The sequence below is a fragment of the Eleutherodactylus coqui genome, chromosome 6 (assembly GCF_035609145.1).
Source record: "Eleutherodactylus coqui strain aEleCoq1 chromosome 6, aEleCoq1.hap1, whole genome shotgun sequence".
In the NCBI taxonomy this organism is placed as follows: Eukaryota; Metazoa; Chordata; class Amphibia; order Anura; family Eleutherodactylidae; genus Eleutherodactylus; species Eleutherodactylus coqui.
In genome coordinates, this window is record NC_089842.1 from 169,186,883 (window position 1) to 169,213,411 (window position 26,529).

Below are 26,529 nucleotides of genomic sequence, written 5' to 3' on the forward strand. Positions count from 1 at the left end.
ATCCTCGTGAAGAATTTAACCCTCTATTCAAAGTGTCGCGAGGATTCTTCACTAGGATTCATGCATGAATGGGAGGTATGAGCCATCTATAGCACAGAAAAGACTGCTGGTGTGGTGACCCCCCTAACAGAAATTCAAGGACCATAAAACTTTCCCTCATCTGTGTCAAGTTAAAAATGCTTTTTAAGTATTCCTTTAAGTGCAAACAAATCACATCCATATTTGTGCCTTGTCATAAGTATGTGTGTATAAATGTGCATGCCTCTTCAGATCTATTTCATTTAAGCCTGAAGAAGAACCCTGCGTTGGGTGGAAACTCACATTAACATCATGTATTTTTGATAATCTTGTAGATATGATACCTTTTAAAGCCTATGTGGTTTCTCTTGCTGGGAACAATCACACATTGCTCTACTGGCTAACCCCGTACCACACCCTTTTTTTCATAATATCTAATAGCAAACATATAACACACAAAGCAAAAATCCATGGCAAAAATCCACATTTATTAAATACATATACCATTACAAGTCAGTTAAACATGAAACAGCGTACATGACAATTGCAGATGGGCAGATTCAAGTTTATCAAGAATTGTCAGCGTATATAAATAATAAATGTCATAATAACACAGAGTTCATGTATAAACAGAATATAAAGCACTTAAAAAATAGAGGCATTAAGCCACTTGTACCCTGATTGCCAAACTCTCATTTCGTCTATTGCCCGCAGAGCGATATGCAACACGCACGCTGGGAAAGCAGGGTACAGGTGGTTCATACGTCTCTACTTTTTTAAGTGCATTATATTTTGTTTTACATGAATTATGTGCTACTATGACATTTATTATTCACGTGCACTGGCAATTATTGATGAACTTGCCTTGAGTTTGTACATCTGCAATTGGCATGCATGCTGTTTTACGTTTTAAGACTATTTTTATGGTGTATTGTACAGCCCTGTACAAAAATTTTAGGCAGATGTGGAAAAATTGCTGCAAAGTAAGAATGCTTTCAGGAATAGAAGTGTTAATTGTTTATTTTTGTTAATAAACAAGCTGAAATCTAAATGAAATCAATATTTGGGGTGTTCCCCCTTGCCTTCAAGTCAGCATCAATTCTTCTAGGTACACTTGCACACAGTTTTTGAAGAAACTCGGCAGGGAGGTTGTTCCTAACATCTTGGAGAAATAACTACAGATCTTCTGTGCATGTAGGCTTGCTCAAATATGTCTGGCTCTTCATGCAATCCCAGAAATGTTGAGATCAAAGCTCTGTAGGGCCATATAATCACTTCCTGGACCACCACCACTTCTTTACACCGAAGATAATTCTTAATGATATGGGATTTATGTTGGGGTTGTTGTCCTGCTGCGGAATAAATTTGGAGCTAATCAGAAGCCTCCCTGATGGTCTTGCATGATGGATAAGTATCTGCCTGTATTTCTCAGCATTGAACACATCATCAATCCTGACCAAATCCCACACTCATTTTGCTGATGTGCAGCCCCAAACTTGCAAGGAGCCCCCACCATGCTTCACTGCTGCCTGCAGACACTCATTATTCTATCACTATTCAGCCTTTTGGCAAACAAAGTGCCTTCTGTTATAGTCAAATATTTAAAACTCATCGTTCCAGAGCACTTGTTGCCATGTTTCTGTATCCCAGTTCCTATGTTTTCATGCCTAGTTGAACCACCTGGCCTTGTTTCCAAGTCGGAGGGAATGTTTTTTGGCCAAAATTCTTCCATGATGACCACTTCTGGCCAGACTTCTATGAACAGTAGGTAGGTACACCTGGGTCAGATTGGTTTCTGCCAGTTCTGTGCTGATGGCACTGCTGGGCATCTTCCGATTTAGAAGGGAAGTATGTGTTGTCTCATCTGCTACACTAAGTTTGCTTGGCTGACCACTGCGTCTATGGTCTGCAACATTGCCTTTTTCTTTGTGCTTCTTAAAAAGAGCTTGAGCAGTACATCTTGAAACCCGAGTCTTCTTTGAGATCTTTGCCTGGTAGAGACCTTGCTAAAGCTGTATAACTACCTTGTGTCTTGTTGCTCTGCTCAGTCTTGCCATGGTGTATATGACCTGTGACATGAAACGGTCTTCCACAACCTCACCTTTGTATCAGAGGTTGGCTGTTCCTCACCCAGTTTTAAGCCTCCTACACAGTGGTTTCTGTTGTAGTTAATGACTGTATGTAAAACTACATATGAAAATGCTGATTATTATCACCTGTTTGGTATAATTGGTTATTCATACACCTGACTATAGGCATACAAAATTCCTGACCCTGTGCAAGTGGACCTAGAAGAACGGATGCTGCTTTGAAGGCAAAGGGTGGTCACAACAAATATTGATTTAATTTACATTTCTGTTTTATTCAGTCACTCTGCATTTTGTTAATTGACAAAAATAAACTATTGTATTTAATAAAGATGTCTTTTTGCCATGGATTCCTGCTCCATGCATTGTATATTTGGAGACAAATACATTATATTGCCTTGTGATAGCAATATCCTCTTTTATCATGAGCATGTTCACAAGGCCTGTTCACCACAAGTGGGTGTTGTACCATGTTACATCCTATTTACACAAAGGGATTTTTAAATTTGCATAATGCATTATTCCCATTTTCATATACCCTATTAGGGACATTCTGAGATTAGAAAGGTCCCCAGTTTCGGATCCTGATTTCATAAGCAGAGTCGAGTGTCATTAGAAAAATCATCTCTTGATCTTGAGGACCTGTCCTGTTCTTCATGACACAAGCATCACAATGATTTGAATTGGCACTGGATAATGCTTAATTTTCCCGGTGGTGACGCTGCAGGAAAATTTTAAAATCTTTGCCAGATTTCCCCACAAATTACAGTTGATCTCTAGGGGTCCTTTGTGATTAACTTATTGTCAGGGAACCCCTGTAACAATTAGGAATTGTTCAAAGTGGAGAACCCCATTAAAGTAATTTCCTGCTTTGGATAATCTCTTTACTTTAAAAGACTTCCATGAAAATATGCGGTGCGTACTGCCACTGTGGTCAACTGCAATTTATAGATGGATGCCCGGGTGACAAGCTGATCACAGGGTGTTCTGCTGCTTCAGCAAGCAGTTGTAAGCTGCAAGAGTACCTGGAACAACAATTCCCTGCAGCGCCACCAGGGGGAAAAGAAAGGTTAAATGGTGCTCATTGAAATCAAAAAGCTGTCTGTGTGATGTATGGAGCTGTCGAGTCCTCCAGAGCACGAGATGTCCTTTTGAAGCATAACATACATAGTAACATAGTATGTAAGGCTGAATGAAGACATTGTCCATCTAGTCCAGCCTGTCTATCGTACTTTGTTGATCCAGAGGAAGGCAAAAAACCCCGAGGCCAGAAACCAATTAGCCCTTTCGGGGAAAAAATTGAAGCATAACATACATAGTAACATAGTATGTAAGGCTGAATGAAGACATTGTCCATCTAGTCCAGCCTGTCTATCGTACTTTGTTGATCCAGAGGAAGGCAAAAAACCCCGAGGCCAGAAACCAATTAGCCCTTTCGGGGAAAAAATTCCTTCCCGACTCCCTAATGGCAATCAGACTGTTCCCTGGATCAACCCCTAATAGTTCCTACCTGCCTATATACCCGGATTGACACTTCACCTAATATTTATATCCTGTAATATCCTTCTTCTCCAGAAAGACATCAAGTCCCCTTTTAAACGCCTCTGTGGATTTTGCCATCACCACTTCCTCCGGTAGAGAGTTCCATAGTCTCACTGCTCTTACAGTAAAGAATCCCCTTCTATGTTGGTGATGAAACCTACTTTCCTCTAATCGTAGCGGATGTCCTCTTGTTACCGTCGTGGTCCTGGGTGTAAACAGATCGCGGGAGAGATCCATGTGTTGTCCCCTCATGTACTTATACATAGTTATTTGGTCCCCTCTTAACCTTCTTTTTTCTAGAGTAAATAGACCCAATTTGGATAGCCTCTCTGGGTATTCCAGTCCCGTCATTCCATGTATTAGTTTAGTTGCCCTTCTTTGAACCCCCTCCAGTACCGCAACATCCCTCCTGAGCACCGGTGTCCAGAATTGTACGCAGTATTCCATGTGAGGCCTGACAAGTGCCTTATATAATGGAAGGATGATGTTCTCGTCCTTCGCCCCTATACCTCTTTTAATACACCCCAAGACTTTATTTGCCTTTGCAGCAGCTGACTGGCATTGGTTACTCCAGTTTAGTCTATTATCCACTAATACCCCCAGATCCTTTTCCATATCACTTTTCCCTAGTGGTACCCCATTAAGTGAATATTTGTGACATCCGTTTCTCCTGCCCATGTGAAGCGATTATCCCATCTCAATAATCTCTAAACATTAGCAAACTAGTAGAAAGTATATATTCATTCTCATAGCTATGGGGCATATTACATTTCCTGCAGGTACCTACCTTAAAATCATGCATCAGTTTTTTGGTGTTGATTAAACTGTGACATTTCTGATGGTTGACAGTAGATACGGCTTCTTGAATGTCACATAGCTGCCGTTCCAAGCCTTGCCTGGAGACTCTGAACTGCCACCAATGCTTCAGAAGGGCACTTATTTCCTTCTTCTTCTGCTGTACCAACCTGATCACGCTCTGCCACTTCTCTTTTAAAGATGTAAGCTTTAGAATAAGTTCATTTCTAAGAAATAGCAAGCATTTTATTAATTTGCTGCTCTCCCCGTTTTACATACAGCTAAGTAGATATGAAAAAATTGCAAAGTACAAGTCAATATTATGTCTTAAACAAGGCTGCTGACTGTTACAAGAGGGCATTCGACTGCAGGTAAGACATACCGTGAGTGCAACCTGTGCAGCTACACAGAGGTCCAGTTGGTAACGGTCTACTGTTCACATAGCAGACCCCTATTCTCTGGATCGCTGTGAGGCTCAGTGGTGAGACCTGTACTGATCAGACTTGTATCACCCAACCCGTGTATAGGGGATAGAAGGTGATCTTTGGAACACCACTTTCACAGGATATGGACAATTAAACGGCAGTATTCTGCAGTTAGATGGATACCTAAAATAATAAAGTATAATATACCATACCAAGAGCTATTATGTATGCGAAGGGAGGAGATCAGGAGAACATGACATAATACAGGTCCTGCTCCAAAATAAACTAATGTTTGCTCCACATGACCTCATTGCATACTGTAGAAATGTCCTAATTAAAAAAAAATCTTTAATAACGTCTTTCATTATAGGAAAGAACAGCAGTGTAGTTTTTGATGCATCTGTTACATAAGTTCACATCTGCTTGTACCCACTCCCAAAGAATCTGTTCTTTACTTTTTAAATGAGGTTACTCTAAATATGCAAGCTTATTGAAAAAAATCTGAGCTTAAAATGAAAAATTGCATGGCACAACAACCAAAAAAAGGGGATCTTAATTTAGGCAAGGGCATAGCTGGGGGCAGATGTGGCATGTTCCCTGGGCAAAATGAGGACGGGGGGCAGTCTGCAGTCAAAGAAGATAATCCGCTGCGTGCTGCAGAAGAGCACTATCAGGAGAAGTAAGACACTATCTTAAGGGTAGGAGGAGCTGCAATGTGATAATCATGTGACCAGTCACATGTATAGGAGGACTGCTGGGGGAGCTGAAGGACCGGTATGATGTTGCGAGTATTTGAATAGTCACATGTGTGGGAAGAATGAGACTCCAGGCCGTACTGTCAGGGGACTTTCTTGCAGCTATTTCTTCAGTACAGGAAATGATAGAAGGTCACTATTACTGTGGACAGGACACATAGTAGGGCACTATCACTGTGGACGGGACACATAGTAGGGCACTATCACTGTGAACGGGACACATAGTAGGGCACTATCACTTTGGACGGAACACATAGTAGGGCACTATCACTTTGGACGGGACACATAGTAGGGCACTATAACTGTGGAGGATGCATGTAAGAGGACACTATCATTATGAAGGGGTCACATGGGAGTATAGTATCACTGTGAAGGGAGCACATAGAAGGAAACGGTCAGTGTGAAGGGGCACACAGGAGGGCATTATCACTATGAAGGGGCACAAAGGGGATTATTACTATGAGGGAGAAAGAGGGGTAACATAATTCTTGGGGATTGTGCCCTGATGTCTTAAGACCCAAACAACATCCCTGGCTGCAAGTGCACCAATGAGTCACTTAAGACCATACTCACATGGCGTTTTTTCCCATGGATCTGACAAGGAATTGCACCAATTCAGCATCAAATGCACAGCAAAAGCCACATCTGAACTTGCCAATAGCCGTGAAAAGAGGTCATCCACAGGGGTCTCAAGCTGAGCTTTTGCACTGGAGTCCGCTAACTATACCACTGGGATTTGAGATGGACCACAGTGCTGCATGGTCACAGGGCAGCCAAGGACTGTACTGAGATACTGTTTGGCTTAGTTTCAAATCAATAGTTAAATAGCTGCATAGCTGAATTCCACCGCAGATTTCCGCCACGGGAGTACCGCGGTCATAAACAAACCACGGATACTGGTGATCGCAGAAAAACGCACGTTTTTCCGCGGTCTCCAATAATACTATGCTAATGGAGACCTCCCGCGGTGTAAATCCGCGGGAAATAGAACATGCTGTGATTTGTTTACCGTGGCGGAAATACGCGGTAAAATTCCGCGTGTCGGCATTGGCAGGTTAGGTTCAATAGAACCTAATTACTGAGAAATTCCACAGCGGATTTACGCCACGGGAACCTCAGTAAAAATCCGCTCGTGGGCACTATCCCTAGGTTTTTAGGTAAATAGCAGCTTTACATGCAGAACCGTGCAGTCAATAATCAATTTACAAAGGGTGTCACAAAAAGCTATGTTCATTCATTGATTGGTCGTGGAGAGTGTGTGTGTGTTGGGGGATTGTATCTTTGCACCAGGTGTAGGAAAACCTAGCTACACCTTTGATGAAAACTTGACAATGGACACTTTTAATCCTGACTGATACCCCTCTGAAAACCAATGGATTAATTTCGAACAATAATGTGATGTGAACAGGCCTTAACACCTATTTTCCCACCTAAAGTAGATGTAACCTCTACTCTATCTTGAACACACCATCTTCTAAGATTACATAAAGGTACCTGTTCTGCTCATCCTCCAACTCCAAGACGCTCAATGCTTTGTCCACAAAAGAAGGCAAGATGTGCTCATTTATAGCGATTTCAGCTTGAAGCCTCTGAAAAAGAGTCATTTGTTACAAACTTCCATTATAATATATATTTATGCATAACTGCGGTAGTAGACAGTGCAAAACACGGAATGTATCTTATGACCTCAGTCCCTGTCTCCACTTGGGACTCACACATTTCTATTTTCTGTATCTCACTCAGTCACACAAGGGACAATTTGCCTTTAAGTATATTTTTGGAAGGAAGGAAGAAACCAGAGTTCCCAGAGGATATTCATGCAGACCTGAGAAGAACATATACACTAAATGCAGATGTTACTCGGGCTGCATTTCAGTGCTGCAAATTAAACATACTGTAGCTAGCCATTGGCCACACCACTGCAATATCATTATAAGTAAATTCATATATGTCATTCTCCCTATCATGTGCCTAGTGTACAAACTCCCATACAGGCCAGAAAGTATTAGTGATGAAGTCCCTCTCCATCTATCTTCATTCTAGGAACAGGTTGAGATATTTCACCAGACCCATCAGCAGTATCTTAATGTTTCTCTGCTGCTACTACAGTACTTCCTGACCTCACATACCTCATAGATTTCTTGTTGCATTCTCAGGGCTTCAAAGGTTCCAGCGATACCCTCTGTCAGATTGTTCTCCATCTTTTCCAGACACAGCATCCAAGTCTCGTAATTCTGGATGAAGTTATTTTTTTCTAGCTCAATCATTCGATGTTGCCTGTTAAAGCAATGTTATTACAAGCTATTTACTACCAAACTGTCAGCTTATACAGAACTTCTATTGTTATTAATCACTATTAATAAAAGTTTTTATCCCTCATTTTCCCCTCAATAACAGTGACACTCTTGCCCATTGGCCGTCTCTACATAGGTTTATTCCCTTGAATGGGACAGGGTTGCAAAAACAGACAAACCCACTGATCTACTATCTAGTAAAAAAGCAGACCCTTTTTTCAGATTCCAGTACATCCCCTTTAACCCACCCAACAGTCATCATTGAATTTGGAAAAACCCTCCCGAAAATGTAAAGACAACCCCTTTAAGAAGCAGTAAATCATTTCCCCTTTTGTGTTCCAGTGGTCATAACTCTTATTTTTTCACCAATCTAGCTGTATGACGAGTTCTAGTTTTTATAAGAACCAATTTCAGATACATATAATGTATTGAATAAATTTTATTCATTTTTTTGCTGCAACGCAATGTAAATAAACGCAATTTGGCTACTGCTTTTTGGGATTTATTTTTATAAAGTTCTCCATATGGTATAAACATTATGTTACCTTTATTCTTCAGCTCTTTAGGATTATGACGACACCACATTTCTAGAGGTCTTGTTCTGTTATACCATGTTTGCACAATTAAACACTTTTTTTTCTACAAAGACTATGTGTGGCACCACATACCAGAACCAGAGCGTTTTATTTTTCCATAGACAGAGTTGTATGTGGTCCTGCCTTTTATGGGACAGGTTTAGTTTTTATATCCACTATTTGGAGGTATATACAACTTTTTGCTTATTTTTTATTTTGCTGAAGTGAAATGACCAGAAAACTGCCACTTTGGAATTTTTTTAGTTAATGGGATTCACGACGCTGATTAAATAATGTAATATTTTACAGTATGGTTCTGGAGATACCAATTGTGTGTAGGATTTTTTGGTAATTTTATTTTTTCAATATTTAAAGTCTTGTGTAAAGGGAAAAAAACATTTAATTTTCTGTAAAAACATTTAGATTCTATGGCCATCAGTGACTGCAGCATCTGCACAGTTAAATAGCGTAGAGGAGTAATCAAATGAGAAAGTCCTCATTTTTTTCACTTCTTTTCTGGGAAAAAAACCCCCATAAATGACAATTAGAGAACAAATATGCTCTCTGATTGATTGGGGGTAATAGCATGAATATAAATTCATACCCAGGGACAGTGAGATATAAGGGAGACTCACAGATCTCCTCTGCTGCAGGCTTGCCCCTCTCCCCCTCTTACTCCGCTCTGCACACGGACAAATGACAGCTTTATATCCAGCATTCCCAACTGCACATCAAACGGCTGGTTCTGTAAGAGCTACCAACATGTTTCCTGGCCTTAAAATGACACCAAAAGCACGTTTGTAGCTCTGATTGAACTGGAGCTACAGCCATTTGAAATAGAAAGAACTAATTTCGTCCAAAACTGTAATGTCCTTTTCCTGCAGAATGAAATGAGCTTGTCCAAAACTGTCAAGGTTAATGATAGTGATGAATTCTTAGGCAATTGCTCAACATGCAATTCCATATGTTGAAGTTGTTTCAAGGCGAATAATTGCTTGAGGCGAGTCTATAAGGGCTCATTCATATGGGCATTTTTCCCATCCATGTGATGTCCATGTTTTTAATGGACTGAACACAGACAACACACAAACCCATTTGAGTGAGCTGGACTACTCCCAGACACTTTTTTATGCGACCAACAGTGCTATTACATGTGCTATTCTAAGTTAGATCAAGAAAGTCTATGGGAGCGTTAAAAATGGTGTATGCGCGTGTGCTGCATACAAAATTCAAGAGATCTGTCTGTTTGCCGAAAGCGCTGCAATAGCCAACAAATCTCTATTTTGCAAGAACCCAACAGGGTCATTCCTGAATGTTATTGAGGAGGGTAACCACTTGGGTATCTCTGCAGTCCCACTGAAATTGCATGGAATGTTATTGCGCTTGTGTGACGAGCATTCCATTCAGTCTCCTCCTCACTTCAGGGGGTAAGTTACCCCGCTGTGAGGCTGGGGAACACAGGACCATCAATCTCGAGATCAGCGGAGGTCTTAGCAGTGAGACCTTCACTGATCAACAAATTATTTCTTATCCTGTGGATATGGGAGGACTTGTAATTGTGGTACAACACCTTTAAGGATTTGAACTTGAGACTTTCGTAACATTTCTGACCATGGAGCTGGTTAGTAATGAGAAGCCATAATCTTATCTATTTATTTTAAAGCTCTGTTAATTCCAGGCCATTGTACAATTGAGAGCAGAGGTTTAAATACACTACATATAGAAAATGGGGGGAAAATAAAGACCTATTAAATGACTTGCATACGGATACAGAAGAGGAGGAGACCCTGCCGATGAGGGCTTACAGTCTACAAGGGAGAAGGATGGAGACTGTAGGTGAGGGGAGAAGTTGCTCCTGTTGTGTTAGCAGCAGGATTAAAGCCCTTTTACACGAGACTATTATCATTCAGAATCGTTCAAATTCACGCGGGAACGAGGCAATTTGTACAGTATCGTCCCGTGTAAATGCATGCAACAACTGAACAATAATTGTTCAGTCATTCAGTTTCTGCATGCAGAAAACAGAATGATGAGCGGTTCAATGTAAACAGCAGTCGGTCACTTCTGAACGATTGTCTGCTTACTGTGAATGGAGGCAGGCGAGGGGAGAACACTCCTCAGCCGCCCCGCCTCCATTCCAGCAGTGCTGTGAGCGATGCCGGCTATACTCGCTCCTATGTAACAGCACAGGAGAGAGCATCACTAGGACACATGTTGGGCATGGTTTGCCTGACAACTCGTCCTGTGTAAATGGATCATTACCATTAAGTTGTAGGCTTTTCTCAAGAGGTAGGTTTTCAGGTTCTTCCTCCTACACAGGTCCTATGCCTTTCATGCAGTTGACCATTCCCTCCTGTTACAAATGTTCTCCACTCTTGGTATCACAAACTATGCCCTCTCCTGAAAGTCTTTGTACTTCGTTGACTGAACTCCCATTTGCACACTACATCCTCACATTGTCGCCTCTGGTTGGTGTCGCCCAGGGCTCTGTCTTAGGCCCCCTACTCTTCTCTATCTAAATCTTTGGCCTAGAACAGTTTAGATTCAGTAACATCCTGTAAAGGCATTATCCAGTGGCTGCAATGATACTTTACATCACTAATGACCAGGACTTCTCAACCTTTTTCTCCTGCAGCACCAGAAGCCAGATCATAGTGGCATAAGGGCCTCACCATTAGTAGATGTTCATGTCAAAAATCAAAATGCATTCTTAGTTCACTTTTTGTCTCCTGAACCCAGTAAACATAGAAACATGCACAAAAAGAGTCAATTATGTAACAAAAACTAGAGGTAGATGCAACCAGAGAAAGGCCTGTGTAGCTTCTGATCACTTAGTTAAAGAATTCCTCCCCAGCTGCCCCTCACCCACAACTGGAGGTTGACTCATCAGTGAGGTCCAGTTCAGAGTTTGCGAAGCACTGGTGCAGATGAAGTGTCACAGTGGCCTAATGGAGTGCGCAGCCATGTGATGTTATATAACCATGGATGTAGGGTCACTGAGGCCTATGGAATTTACAGGATATGATCTTTCGTGAAACTTTTACACATAACGATTATCTTTCCGTACTGACCTGCAGTCTTCAAGGGCTGTGGCTATTGTTTGAGCCCACATACGGTTCAGATTCTGCAATGACATCTGAGTGTGATCTCCGAGGGGAAGAGTGAACATCTCTTCATTCAAACGCTCAACATCAGAGGTTACTGCAGTGAGTTCCAAGAGGTTCTTCTACAAGAAAAACAAACAACTTATAGCGGTTCTCTGGGACACTCATGGACTGTCCTTAAGATAGGCCATCAATGTTTAATTGGTGGGGGTCTGACCTCTGTGAACCCTGATTAGCTGCACATTGAAGAGCCCCTCCAATTGCTGCCTTTTTCATTGCTTGCACTGACACAGAATCTCTACCGTATAGGTCGCTGTACTGGTACTTCCGCACATCTCATGCATGTGAATAGGATGAATTAAAAAATCTTAAAAGGGGTATTCCGATAGCCGACTAGTGGTAGTCTGACTGCTGGGACCACCAACAATCCTGAAAATGGGGGACCTGTTGGTCCCCAAATGAATGGAGTGGAGGTTACGCAGGCACACCACTGCTTGATTAATTTCTATGAAAGTGTTGGAGATTGCCCAGTTCAAACACTTGGCAATCTCTGGCACTCTCATTCAAATGAATGGAGCGGTGATACGCATGCCCAAACTCCTCTCCTTCCATTTGGGTACCAACTGGACCCCCTTCTCGGGACTGGTGGTGGGTTCCAGTGGTCTGACCTCTACTAATCAGCTAGTTATCCTATAATCTGCGGATAGGCGATAACATGTTGCAACTGGAATACCCCTTTAAGTACCAAGCACAGCTACCCATATGGACTAACTGCTGTACCTGTGTAAATCGTAAAAGGAAGCGGCACTTGTAGGAACGCCACAGCCCCTGCATTGTACTGATTGGTCAAGGCTCCACAAACATTGACGGCTTATCCTAAGGTCTAGTTTATTTAAAAGCGACTCAATCTCTGTAATTTCTTTCTAATCCATACACATTTACCTTGATCACTTCGGACCTCTCCTCCTCCTTAGTAGGACATACATGGCTGACAGCATCGGATGATGACTTGATGCGTGACTGGAGTTTATCTAGGTCACTCTTGAAGGATTCGACTTCATTCTGAATAGACTAGAAATGCAGATAATACATTAAGGAAAAATCCCAAGTTCCTTAGTAAATGGAAATGCTTGATAATACACCTAATCTAATGCTTAGCTAGTAATGAATATGTCCCTTTAGGGAAGACTTTTCATTAGATATGTAAAGATGTCTGTTTGTATCACTCCACTTAGCTCTGCTTAGTGAACGGTTTTGTAAAATAAATGTACAAGTATAAGTCGTCCTACAATCAATACAGCTAAAAGGACCATTATGCTCCTCTACTGACGAGTAGCAGTCAGATGGTCAAGGCAAAGCAAAGATTGACAGCTAAATTTGATGCAAGTAGCCATCAAAGTCAATGATCACTATGATAGGGTAGAAATACACCATCCTACCAATAGTAATTAGACACCTGAGCAACATTCAATAGTAGTATTTACTTACATATGTTTAATACTTAGTGGGGTCTCCTTTGGCCCAAACGACATTGGTTACTCTCCGTGGCATATTTTCTACTAAATCTGATACACTTCAGCCTATATTTCCCTCCATTCATCCTGCAAACTTATGGCGAATTTACTCAAAGATGGTGAGCACTGTTCATATTCCTGAACAGACAATGCAGTTCATCCCAAAGATGTTCAGTAGGGTTCAAGGCAGGACTCTGTGCAGCCAGTCAAATCGTGGAACATCCATATCCTCAAATCAACGTAAAACAGCATCTAATTTGTGACAAAGTATGTCCATCTGATTTGAAGATGGAGTAGTGCAATTCGTCCCTTCATAGAATATCTTCTAAGGCTCAACTGCTTGGTGAAAGCAGTGACAACACTGCTTTCACCATTGTAGAAGGACTGACACATCTACTTTGAGAGACCTCACCAGATGTTTGCAGGATGAATGGAGGGAAATACCAGCTGAAGAGTACCACACATTAGCAGAAACTATGTCACGGAGAGTTGTTGTTAGCCGTTTAGTCGTTCACAACCCTCGGCGACCCTAAAGGCGATCTCCCTCCATGTTTTTCGGTTTTGCACTGCTTCTTTCAGTTGTGTGATATCCATGCCAGTATCAGTCATCGTGTTATTTGGCGGCCGGGTCTTCTTTTGCCACTGATCTGTCCAAGCATTATAGATTTTTCTAGCGACCATGCTCGCATTACATGACCAAAATCCGCGATTCTGAGTCTGGTCATCTTGCCATGCAGTGATATATCAGGTCTTATACGATTCAGGACTTCTCTGTTTGTTACTCTCACCGTCCAGGGTATATGCAGCAGGTTTCACCAGCACCACAGCTCAAATGTCACGGAGAGTATCCAATGTCATTAGGGTTAAAGTAGACTCCACTAAGTATTAACATATGGAAACAATTATTACTTTTGATTTTTCCTCAGGTGTCGGATTACTTTTGGTAGAGCACTGTCTAAAATCTACCTACCTATAGTAGTTTGTGGAGCCTGGAAACATATGAAATGTTTATGAAGTAGAAGGCGGCAGAAGAGGAAAGTAAACTAATAGATGTTTCATATGATTTCTACTTTCCTTTACACTGTTTTATACATGGTCAAATTGTACACATTTTTGTGTACTGTACTTTCAGAAAATTAATGCTGACTATAGCTATCAATTAGGTTGCTGCGCTCTAGTCAGGTAAGCTTGCATTTCTGGGGCCGTAATGCGCAATCTATACCTGGCCATCCATCTAAATATCATCATATTTAATAGTGATAAGTTGTATAAGATCGATAGCAGAAAATTCCTGCAATTTGACAACAACAAGACCTGACATATGCCAGATTATCAAATGTTCTGGATTACTAGTGGGTCACAGAAAAGTAAGTAAAACGTATATTTTTGAATAGCCATAATAGGGATACCCAAGTAACGCACCTACTCTACATACAGTATAATACTGCTTTCTTATGTGGCTGAATGGACTAAGGGTCCACAAGGTGTTGGCGCACAGTTACAATTGCTGTACTAAAATTGCTTATTTGACAAGATTGGTGAAATGAGATCTGCGATTAGTAGCTATGGGCAACATACTTATTTTAAAATGCGGCATTTACTATATGTTTCCTTAAACTATGCAAATAAGGAAGATGGAATAATACCTCCACAGTGCCACCTATTGGAAGGCAGCATTCCTATAGGCGGTGCTTCCTCTCCGATAGGTGGCACTGTGGAGGTATTATTCCATCTCCCTTATTTGCATATTACCCAGAGGAGCATGAATGGCCTTCTGAGTCTCCTCACTCACCGTTTAGGTGCTCTCCCTAAGGAGAAAAGATAGCGTTTCTGACCTCCTTAAACTATATAGCCCCACATCAAACCTCCAAGATTTCTACACTTTCAAAAATAATTTAAAGTTTTTTGCAAATTTCCATGTTTTTATCATGTACTATACTAGCTGGAATAGAAGGCTTCAGCTTTGCCTTTAATATCTGTCACAGCGAGAGCTCTTTTTTTTTTGCTTTTAGGTAAAGAACAAATATCATTTTTTCTTCGTACCATCAGCTCAGTGGCCTTTGAAGACACACTCCTCTCCAAGTGAGCTATTCTGTGCGAAGTGTTTTGTCTCTCTGACTGGATGACATCTATGGCCGCACGATTTTGCCTCAACACCTTGTCTGACAGCTCAGAAACCTGCAGGTTGTGCGCCCTGAGCCCCTGCAGATGTTGTTCCAGCGCCTGTACGAAACCAAGACAAATAACAGGTTTTTAAACAGAAGAAAAATCATTAATTTTATCTTATCAAGTAGTAAAAGAAAGCAGTCGGCTCATCACGGTCGACAGATTTGTTTCTCCTTGGGTGCATGGCAACTCGAGGAAGGTGATAAATCCAAAGTTCAAGGTTAAGTCCAGCGCTCCAGGAAATCCATGATAAATGTCACAGTTTTATTGAAATCAAACAGCAGATAAATTCATTTTCAACGAACGATCGACTTCTTCAGTGTCTCAAACCCACAGTCTTAATCCCAGTATATTAAGAACAAGAGTTTGAAATGTGTAAAAAGTCAAATCTTCAAAAATGATTTCATCTGCAATTTGATTTCAACAAAGCTGGGGACTTTTATAATGGATTTTACTGGAGCGCTGGACTTATCCGTGGATTTTATCTTCCTTCCAGAATGGATGTTTTGTACAGCACATTCCTAGGGTTAGATTATAGGGAGAGCAAGGAGGACAAATACCCCAAGACGGGGTCATTATCACCCTCAGGAGGATTCATAGTAACTTTAAGTCTCTGATAATGTGGTTACTGCACTGGGTACTGCACTGTATGGTATTTAGGCAATGTATATCAATATTAATAGGGCCCTATATAGCATTATGTAGGCATTGTGGTGACATTATTTTATCACTACACAATACCAGCATTAGTTTCTCATCCTCCCCCTACCAAAAAAGAAAAAAAAAATGGATTTTCGGAAAACTTTGCTAAAGTGCTGCAATTGCACAAAAATGGAATTTTGATAAGTACTCATGAACAGACCTCTAGGCTGTCTTAACGTATAGTGTAAATGCTGCAGAATATTTGCAGCAGATTTTTATGTGGAAGTTCTGCAGCATTTACAGTACAAGCAGTGAAGAGGTTTCAAAAATCTCCTTCACATGAAGTGGTAGATTTCTGCACCGAATCTGCAGCATTTTTGAAAACCCTTGCAGATTCTAGATTCCACTGCATGCCTATTTAAGCTGAAGATTTCAATTCTTGAAGTACAAACCCGCAACAAAATCTGCAGTCAAGTCCACGCCATTTAATTGGAAAGCCCACAAGTGATTCGCTGTGTGCAGGCAGCCTTAAAGGGGTTTTCTAAGGTGAATACTATTGATGACCTATACTTAGAATAGGTCATCAATAGTTGATTGGCTAGGGTTAGAGATGAGCGAGCACACTTGGATAAGGCAGTTACTAGAGCGAGTATCGCTCTTCTCGAGTAACTGCATTCTCATCCGAGCAGGCTTGGGGAAGGGGGCGGCAGGGGGAGCGGGGGGAGAGTGAGAGCCTGCTTGGAAGGGAATGCAGTTACTCAAGAGCGATGCTCGCTTGAGTAACTGCCTTATCCGAGCGTGTGTTAGCTCATCTCTAGCTAGGGTCCGTTGTTTGGGACCCCGACCGATCAGCTGATCGGTGTGTCTGCTAACAGCGACGCAAATACACAAAGGTCAGAGCCGAAGCAGTGGAAGTCTCCGCGCTGACCTCTGTGCAGTGGGTGACCGGCACTTGTAACTGCAGGCACAGCTCCTGGGCGCCCACCTACATTTACAATAATCATCATAGATAAATGACACAGGCCGATCAGTGCTTGATCTTTATGCCTGCCTAAACTGAAGGAATGGTAAACAAGAAGCAATTATCATTCATCATTCAATCGCTGGCAGTGTTTACACTGATCATTCCGCTTTGCAGGTTCCAGCATAAAACTAAGCGATTTTTGTTCCGTGTAAAAGGGCCCTAAGATGTATCACATTTTGCATAGCAGTTATCAATAACCAGCAGACTACCGTTCTCATCTTTTAAAAGCACATTGGAAGATAAAAAGAGCAGCCTAATTGGTAAAGGCAACCAACTCCTCTTTTCCCTTGCACAAATATAGCTCAATCTCAAAGAAGCACATGTTTTGTTCTGGTGACTGCATGGGAAATAATTTTCCTCCATAACTGCTAGATTGTTCTTCAGAAAAACTGCTATTTCTTTAGTGGTTTTAACCCTTTGCAATCCAATTTTGGATTCAGGGTTTCCTAGGGGGCTTGCTCTTTCTGCCATTATACAATGGCGCCATCTGCTGGCTAGAGCCAGTACTGCAGTATGTGACATGCCAGAGAGGCCTCCTGACAACAGAGCAGCGAGTAATCTACAGTAAGAATACCCTGCTGGACGTCTTCTGACATCAGAGCCGTACAGCCTTTAATTAGAATGTCTTTAGACGTCAGACAGTGGATTGGAAAGGGTTAAAGGAGAACTGCTGTAAGTAGATTAAAAAGAATAATAAAATCCAACTTTCCAGAATGGTCCAGAATGACAAAGATACTCTCATACTGCTTCTTAAAATAGTCAAATATACCTGCCAGGACAGGAAAGTTTGGCAACAAGCCTTGTGCATAGTATTATAGCAGACATATTGATTGTTACTCAGCAGAAGGATACTGTATATTTAATTTTTTACATTTTCAGGATCATTTACAATACTCTGCATACCTAAGGCTTAGTTGGCATCAGCACCAGGAAAGCCTGGGCAGGTGCCAGGGCTCGATGTGCTTGGGGGACCCTCTGTAACATTGGCAAGCATGCGACTTGTGGAGGTGGAGTAGACAATGGGCCCTATGGAACAATGTGACTCTAATGGTTGACCTGCATCTGGAGCCAGGTCTGCAAGTAATGCCATGTTTAATGGTGGCAAAAGTACTACTAGGCACCCTGAAGAGAAGAATACTATATCAAGACATGTGCACTGCATACTAGCAATATGCTGTGCAGTTTTATAACCTCGAAAACCATTTTTCTTAAGTTTCTAAGAGTCAATAATTACGAATGGCTCCTCAGCAGGAGCAACCATGCAGCAGAATAAGCAGTCTTTCGTATCAAGTCAGATAAAATTTCATTATGGATATCTGAAGTTGAGTGACATCTGGGTATTACAGCTGTGAGTTAATTTCGCCACCCAGAGCCAATGGGCACAGAAAAAAAAAAGCCATGACAAAGATTACAAATGATGATTGAAGCTTTCTGGGAAACGAATGTCTGAGACTGAGCTGACCTGGTCTAGATCTGCCAGCTGCCAAGGCTTAGATGAGCTTGTAAACAAGAGACCAATCTGCAGCCGGCAAGCAGAAGGCATGTCAGTGGGAATAGATGTCGGGAATATTCCACTAAAGATATTTACTGTAATGTGAAAAAATCTTGGAATAAACCACAATAATATAAATCATCAAGTACAATAATAGCACATTCTACATATAGAAGGTCAATTACTGGTATCACAGAATATCAACATAACGAGGGCTGCAGACAGCGACTAATATGATCACCCAAGTGATTTCTTTCACATGCTTTCATGAACCACTAGCTACAAGTCTCTATGAAGTTAACCAGTGATGGACGGAGACCAGGTTGTCAGGGCAAGCCTTCCCAATTTCCTCTGGTCCGTTGTAAATTCGACTAGTAGTTACAATGAGAAAAGCCATCGACAGCCATAGTTTTCTATGTGAATTCTGACCTGTAATCATGATTCTATGAATAGTTATTATCAGCTTCCAAATAATAAAATACTGGGCAGATTGTGCTCAGGATGTCACCTAAGAACAATACAAACCCCCAAAAAATCTACTATGCATTCTGCCGTGAGTGATAATGTTCCTGTAGGGGATCTGAAGAGGTTCCCAACCGGACATCCCTGCCTTCCCTACTGGTGGCTTCAGTATGGACACTGCATGTGACATGCTGCCTGCAGCTGCACAGGGCGCAGTCTGCAGCCTCTCCTGTGCCTCTTCTTGTGACAACAGCACCTGGCAGTCTCCAGAACCAATAACCTATATTTGCACTCTCAGTATTGATGGGAAATCAGGCAACATCTCAATCGCTCTTCAGACTTTCTGGTCAATGTACTTTAACCAAATACCTAACACTTTGATTTATATACCACCAAAAAGTGCTTGCGCAACACGAATATTACAGTCTTGATGGAACACTTAAAGGATAAGATTAGAAAAACATGACTGCTTTCTTCCAAAAAAACATGTCTATCTAACGGTGGTCAGTGAGATTTACGCTAACTGAGCTGCAATACCAAACACAACCTCTGATACTGTTACTACAATACTAGACACAGGTGTGGCACTATTACTGCACAAAAGAAACCCTTTTTTTTCTAACCCTGGACATCCCCTTTAAAAGATGCTGTCCGACTTCTAGTAGTTTTGCTGCAGGAAGCAGGCAGCTCTGTACATTGTGCAGTGGCCCAGTTTGGTACTGCAGGCTGAGTTCTACTGAAGTGAATTGGCCTACAGTAGCAACCCAGGCCATTGTGCAGTGTAGAGAGCTCTCTGCTTCCTACAACAAAGCAGCTAGAAGTGAGACAACTCTTTTAATGATAGTTTTGGTAGGCCTGCTACTTTAAATTATTTTAGTTAAAGCAAAACCACAAGTCTTCTGACCATATTATGATTTTCCTTTTATCTAGTCCAGTGCTTAGTCCACTGTAGGCAAGTTTCTTTGTCAGCAGATGTCTAAGGGTCTCTTGTGGCCAACCCTTTCCAGAGCATGCAGTTACATCTACAGAAAAAGCCCAAAATCTGCTTGAAGTAATTCCTGTTTTGTTTGAAACTGGTTACCAAGCATGAATTGTGCTCCTTCAGCAACTGCCTAGAATAATTCTTGCCTCATTTGGGACTGACTTGTATCCAGAAGGTTGCAAATGCAGCAGGAAACCCTGGCACTGGGAATGGATTTCAAGTATTGTTACTACTACAAACGTCTGCTGATTTGGCCGTTAACGCAGTCATTTACTATTGAAACATAATAGCAATTTTGGTCACTACTTTGGACACATATCTCCTTGATACAACAACACTCTTCTACCACATTGTGGTGTCTTCTGACCAATTTCACGAAACACTACCACTGTTTATACTGCACACCACATGATTTGGACACTACAGAGCTGTGCTAATAACGGACAAAATCACTTTCTACCACAGACCATTTGCTTCACTTGGACGCTAGTATGAATGGACTACTTTTTATTCAGTTTATGAGATACAAATACAAAATGACAAGAGAAGGGATGGACACTGAAGTCGGTTTTTATTTTCTGATTGTAGTTTTTTATAATTTATTTTATAGTCTATACATGTCTACGGGGGTGGCCATCTTGTCTTTAGGCCCATTTACAAGCAAAGACAATCTTTCAAAAGATTGAAAGATTGACAGTTTTAGCAATCGTTTTGCATAAAGTGTAAATGGACTTTATCAGCTTCATCTGCGTGTAAAAGGGCCTCCGAGAGCTGTTTGCAAAGCACAGCATGTGGTCTAAGCTTTGCACACAGCTCCATTGTTCTCACATGGGCTGTACACAGAATACAATGTAATCTCCAGCACCTGCTGAGAACACAATGTGCGGTCCCTGTTATCTCCCTCCGGCTGAAAGATGCATTTTAAGTTCCCTTTAAAATCATCGTTCAGCTGAAGAGTGAACAATGGCAGCGTTTACACTCAACGATTATTGCTCATATGCCATCGTTTGAACGAATTTTGAGTGATAATCATTGCGTGTAAATGGGCCATTAGAAGCAGTTAATAGCATTTAGAGAGAAGCTTTATAGCAGTGTCATGGCCATTCACTCAATAGATAGAAGTTGACCTAATGACTTATATGGGAAACTGTTTTAGACATGCTATGTGACATGTACAGAGGTCATTGTGCAGGGAGGGGGAGTAGATATCACTAGAGATGAGCGAACGTACTTGTCCAAGCTTGATACTCGTTCGAGTATTAGCGTGTTCGAGATGCTCGTTATTTGAAACGAGCACCACGCGATGTTCGAGTTACTTTCACTTTCATCTCTGAGACGTTAGCGCGCTTTTCTGGCCAATAGAAAGACAGGGAAGGCATTACAACTTCCCCCTGCGACGTTCAAGCCCTATACCACCCCCCTGCAGTGAGTGGCTGGCGAGATCAGGTGTCACCTGAGTATAAAAATCGGCCCCTCCCGCGGCTCGCCACAGATGCGTTCTGACAGAGATCAGGGAAAGTGCTGTCTTGCTGGAGTTGCTATAGGGAGAGTGTTAGGAGTATTTTAGGCTTCAAGAACCCCAACGGTCCTTCTTAGGGCCACATCTAACCGTGTGCAGTAGTGTGGAGGCTGCTTTTTGCAGTGTTGCACTTTTTTTTTTTTCGTATATCGGCCGTGCAGAGCATTGCGCCCTGCAGTAATTATACATAGTCCAGGGCCAGTAGTGGTGGTGAGGCAGGGACAGAAGACATATTTATTGAATATAGGCAGTGGGCCTTTCCAAAAACATTTGGGAAAAAAAATCTATTTGGGCTGCCTGTGACCGTCCTCAGTGTACTGGGTCTGTGCTGGGGGTAGTTGTCCTAATTCATACGCAGCCAGCTAAGTGTTACAGCAGGCTTGCGCAAAATTATTTCCTGGCTCTGTGTTGGCTGTTACATCACCGCTGTATTCCAGTCCACAGTGCAACAGTTTGCAGTTATTTTACATACTCGAGGGCCAGTAGTGGTGACGCAGAGAGGGAAGACATATACAGTGTATATAGGCAGTGGGCCTTTCCAAAAACATTTGGGAAAAAAAATCTATTTGGGCTGCCTGTGACCGTCCTCAATGTACTGGGTCTGTGCTGGGGGTAGTTGTCCTAATTCATATGCAGCCAGCTAAGTGTTACAGCAGGCTTGCGCAAAATTATTTCCTGTCTCTGCTGTGCGTTCCGTAAGTGAAGTCAGCCTCCAACCACAGGCCAGTAAGTGGCACATTTAATTACAGCGTTCTGTTTCTGCACTACTGGTAATACAGCATGCTGAGGGGTAGGGGTAGGCCTAGAGGACGTGGACGAGGACGCGGAGGCCCAAGTCAGGGTGTGGGCACAGGCCTAGCCAGTGCGGTGGCCAGGGGTAGAGGCAGGGCCAGACCGAATAATCCACCAACTGTTTCCCAAAGCGCCCCCTCGCGCCATGCCACCCTGCAGAGGTCAAGGTGCTCTACGGTGTGGCAGTTTTTCACAGAGACGCCTGATGACCGACAAACAGTGGTGTGCAACCTTTGTCGCGCCAAGATCAGCTGGGGAGCCACCACCACCAGCATGCGCAGGCATATGATGGCCAAGCACCCCACAAGGTGGGACGAAGGCCGTTCACCGCCTCCGGTTTGCACCACTGCCTCTCCCCCTGTGCCCCAACCTGCCACTGAGATCCAACCCCCCTCTGAGGACACAGGCACTACCGTGTCCTGGCCTGCACCCACACCCTCACCTCCGCTGTCCTCGGCCCCATCCAGCAATGTCTCTCAGCGCAGCGTCCAGACGTCGCCAGCGCCACTGTTTGAGCGCAAGCGCAAGTACGCCGCCACGCACCCGCACGCTCAAGTGTTAAACGTGCACATTGCCAAATTGATCAGCCTGGAGATGCTGCCGTATAGGCTTGTGGAAACGGAGGCTTTCAAAAGCATGATGGCGGCGGCGGCCCCGCGCTACTCGGTTCCCAGTTGCCACTACTTTTCCCGATGTGCTGTCCCAGCCCTGCACGAGCACGTCTCCCGCAACATTGTACGCGCCCTCACCAACGCGGTTACTGCCAAGGTCCACTTAACAATCGACACGTGGACAAGCACAGGCGGGCAGGGCCACTATATCTCCCTGACGGCACATTGGGTGAATTTAGTGGAGGCTGGGACCGAGTCAGAGCCTGGGACCGCTCACGTCCTACCCACCCCCAGAATTGCGGGCCCCAGCTCGGTGCTGGTATCTGCGGCGGTGTATGCTTCCTCCACTAAACCACCCTCCTCCTCCTCCAACGCAACCTCTGTCTCGCAATCAAGATGTGTCAGCAGCAGCAGGTCGCCAGCAGTCGCTGTCGCGCGGCGTGGCAGCACAGCGGTGGGCAAGCGTCAGCAGGCCGTGCTGAAACTACTCAGCTTAGGAGAGAAGAGGCACACGGCCCACGAACTGCTGCAGGGTCTGACAGAGCAGACCGACCGCTGGCTTTCGCCGCTGAGCCTCCAACCGGGCATGGTCGTGTGTGACAACGGCCGTAACCTGGTGGCGGCTCTGCAGCTCGGCAGCCTCACGCACGTGCCATGCCTGGCCCATGTCTTTAATTTGGTGGTTCAGCACTTTCTGAAAAGCTACCCACACTTGTCATACCTGCTCGGAAAGGTGCGCCGGGTCAGCGCACATTTCCGCAACTCCAAGACGGACGCTGCCACCCTGCGGACCCTTCAACATTGGTTTAATCTGCCAGTGCACCGACTGCTGTGCGACGTGCCCACACGGTGGAACTCTACGCTCCACATGTTGGCTAGACTCTATGAGCAGCGTAGAGCTATAGTGGAATACCAACTCCAACATGGGCGGCGTAGTGGGAGTCAGCCTCCTCAATTCTTTACAGAAGAGTGGGCCTGGTTGGCAGCCATCTGCCAGGTCCTTGGAAACTTTGAGGAGTCTACCCAGATGGTGAGCGGGGATGCTGCAATCATTAGCGTCACCATTCCTCTGCTATGCCTCTTGAGAAATTCCCTGCAAAGCATAAAGGCAGACACTTTGCACTCGGAAACGGAGGCGGGGGAAGACAGTATGTCGCTGGATAGTCAGAGCACCCTCATGTCTATATCTCAGCGCGTTGAGGAGGAGGGGGAGGAGCATGAGGAGGAGGGGGAAGAGACAGCTTGGCCCACTGCTGAGGGTACCCATGCTGCTTGCCTGTCATCCTTTCAGCGTGTATGGCCGGAGGAGGAGGAGGATCCTGAAAGTGATCTTCCTAGTGAGGACAGCCATGTGTTGCGTACAGGTACCCTGACTTCATGTTAGGATGCCTTTCTCGTGACCCTCGCGTTACACGCATTCTGGCCACTACGGATTACTGGGTGTACACACTGCTCGACCCACGGTATAAGGAGAACCTTTCCCCTCTAATACCCGAAGAGGAAAGGGGTTCGAGAGTGATGCTATACCACAGGACCCTGGCGGACAAACTGATGGTAACATTCCCATCCGACAGCGCTAGTGGCAGAAGGCGCAGTTCCGAGGGCCAGGTAGCAGGGGAGGCGCAGAGATCAGGCAGCATGTACAGCGCAGGCAGGGGAACATTCTCCAAGGCCTTTGCCAGCTTTATGGCTCCCCAGCAAGACTGTGTCACCGCTCCCCAGTCAAGGCTGAGTTGGCGGGAGCACTGTAAAAGGATGGTGAGGGAGTACGTAGCCGATCGCATGACCGTCCTCGGTGACGCCTCTGCCCCCTACAACTACTGGGTGTCGAAGCTGGACACGTGGCCTGAACTCGCGCTGTATGCCCTGGAGGTGCTTGCTTGTCCTGCGGCTAGCGTCTTGTCAGAGAGTGTGTTTAGTGTGGCTGGGGGAATCATCACGGATAAGCGTACCCGCCTGTCAACCAACAGTGCCGACAGGCTTACACTCATCAAGATGAACAAAGCCTGGATTTCCCCAGACTTCTCTTCTTCACCAGCGGACAGCAGCGATACCTAAGCAATACGTAGGCTGCACCCGCGGATGGAAGCATCGTTCTCTATCACCATCAAAAACGGGGACATTTTTGCTTCATCAATCTGTGTATAATATTCCTCCTCCTCCTCCTGCTCCTCCTCCTGAAACCTGACGTAATCACGCCGAACGGCCAATTTTTCTTAGGCCCACAAGGCTCAGTCATATAATTTTTGTAAACAATTTTTATACGTTTCAATGCTCATTAAAGCGTTGAAACTTTCACCTCAACCAATTTTTATTTTAACTGGGCTGCCTCCAGGCCTAGTTACCAATTAAGCCACATTAACCAAAGCGATTAATGGGTTTCACCTGCCCTCTTGGTTGGGCATGGGCAATTTTTCTGAGGTACATTAGTACTGTTGGTACACCAATTTTTTGGGGCCCTCGCCTACAGTGTAATCCAATTAATTTTTTGCCCACCTGCATTAAACATGACATTACCTCAGCTGTGATGGGCAATGCAATGGGATATATTTATGTACCGCTGGTGGGTTCCAGGGAGCCACCCATGCTGTCGGTCCACACGGAGTTGTAACTACATGTGTCCACTTCTAAAGAACCCCAGTCTGACTGGGGCATGCAGTGTGGGCCGAAGCCCACCTGCATTAAACATGACATTACCTCAGCTGTGATGGGCAATGCTATGGGATATATTTATGTGCCACCGGTGGCTTCCTGGCACCCACCCATGCTGTCGGTCCACAGGGACTTCACAATAGGGAGTTGTACCTGCCTGTGTCTATGAATTAAAAAGCCCGGTCAGGTTGGGGCATGCAGTGTGGGCCGAAGCCCACCTGCATTTAATCTGACGTTAGCTCTGCTGTCCAGGGCACTGCAATGGGATACATTTATGTACAGCCGGTGGGTTCCAGGGAGCCACCCATGCTGTGGGTGCACACGGAATTCCTATTGCGGAGTTGGGTATTCCCAGTTGTACCTGCCTGTGACTATTTATAAAAAACCGCAGTCTGACTGGGGCATGCAGACACCTTGACAGAATGAATAGTGTGTGGCACATAGGTTCCCCATTGCTATGCCCACGTGTGCAGCTCCTGATGGCGGTGGCACAGGATTATATTTCTCATTGCTTCTGTACAGCATTGTGGGCTATCGCCCCGCCCCTTTTAAAGAGGGTCGCTGCCTAGCCGTGCCAACCCTCTGCAGTGTGTGCCTGCGGTTCCTCCTCATGGCAGACGCACTTATAAATAGACATGAGTGTGGCGTGGCATGAGGGCAGCTGAAGGCTGCGCAGGGACAATTTGGTGTGCGCTGTGGACACTGGGTCGTGCGGGGGGGGGGGGGGGGCAGCATGTAACCCAGGAGAAGTGGCAGCGGAGTGTCATGCAGGCAGTGATTGTACTTTGTTGGAGGTAGTGTGGTGCTTAGCTAAGGTATGCATTGCTAATGAGGGCTTTTCAGAAGTAAAAATTGTTGGGAGGGGGGGCCCACTCTTGCCGCTATTGTGGCTTAATAGTGGGACCTGGGAACTTGAGATGCAGCCCAACATGTAACCCCTCGCCTGCCCTATCCGTTGCTGTGTCGTTCCTATCACTTTCTTGAATTGCCCAGATTTTCACAAATGGAAACCTTAGCAAGCATCGGCGATATACAAAAATGCTCGGGTCGCCCATTGACTTCAATGGGGTTCGTTATT

The 26,529-nt window shown here is 44.0% G+C and overlaps 1 protein-coding gene across 1 annotated transcript in view; it reads right to left on the minus strand.

Moving 5' to 3' along the window:
* The window catches only part of SYNE2 (spectrin repeat containing nuclear envelope protein 2), a 351,232-nt gene that overhangs the window by 46,749 nt on the left and 277,954 nt on the right, over positions 1-26,529 (minus strand). The window contains exons 88-93 of the mRNA XM_066608185.1: positions 15,153-15,332; positions 12,538-12,666; positions 11,563-11,717; positions 7,752-7,899; positions 7,117-7,211; positions 4,435-4,669 (exon numbers count right to left, since the gene is read on the minus strand). Coding sequence (XP_066464282.1) covers positions 4,435-4,669; positions 7,117-7,211; positions 7,752-7,899; positions 11,563-11,717; positions 12,538-12,666; positions 15,153-15,332 — 942 coding nt within the window. The remainder of the gene's footprint in view (positions 1-4,434; positions 4,670-7,116; positions 7,212-7,751; positions 7,900-11,562; positions 11,718-12,537; positions 12,667-15,152; positions 15,333-26,529) is intronic.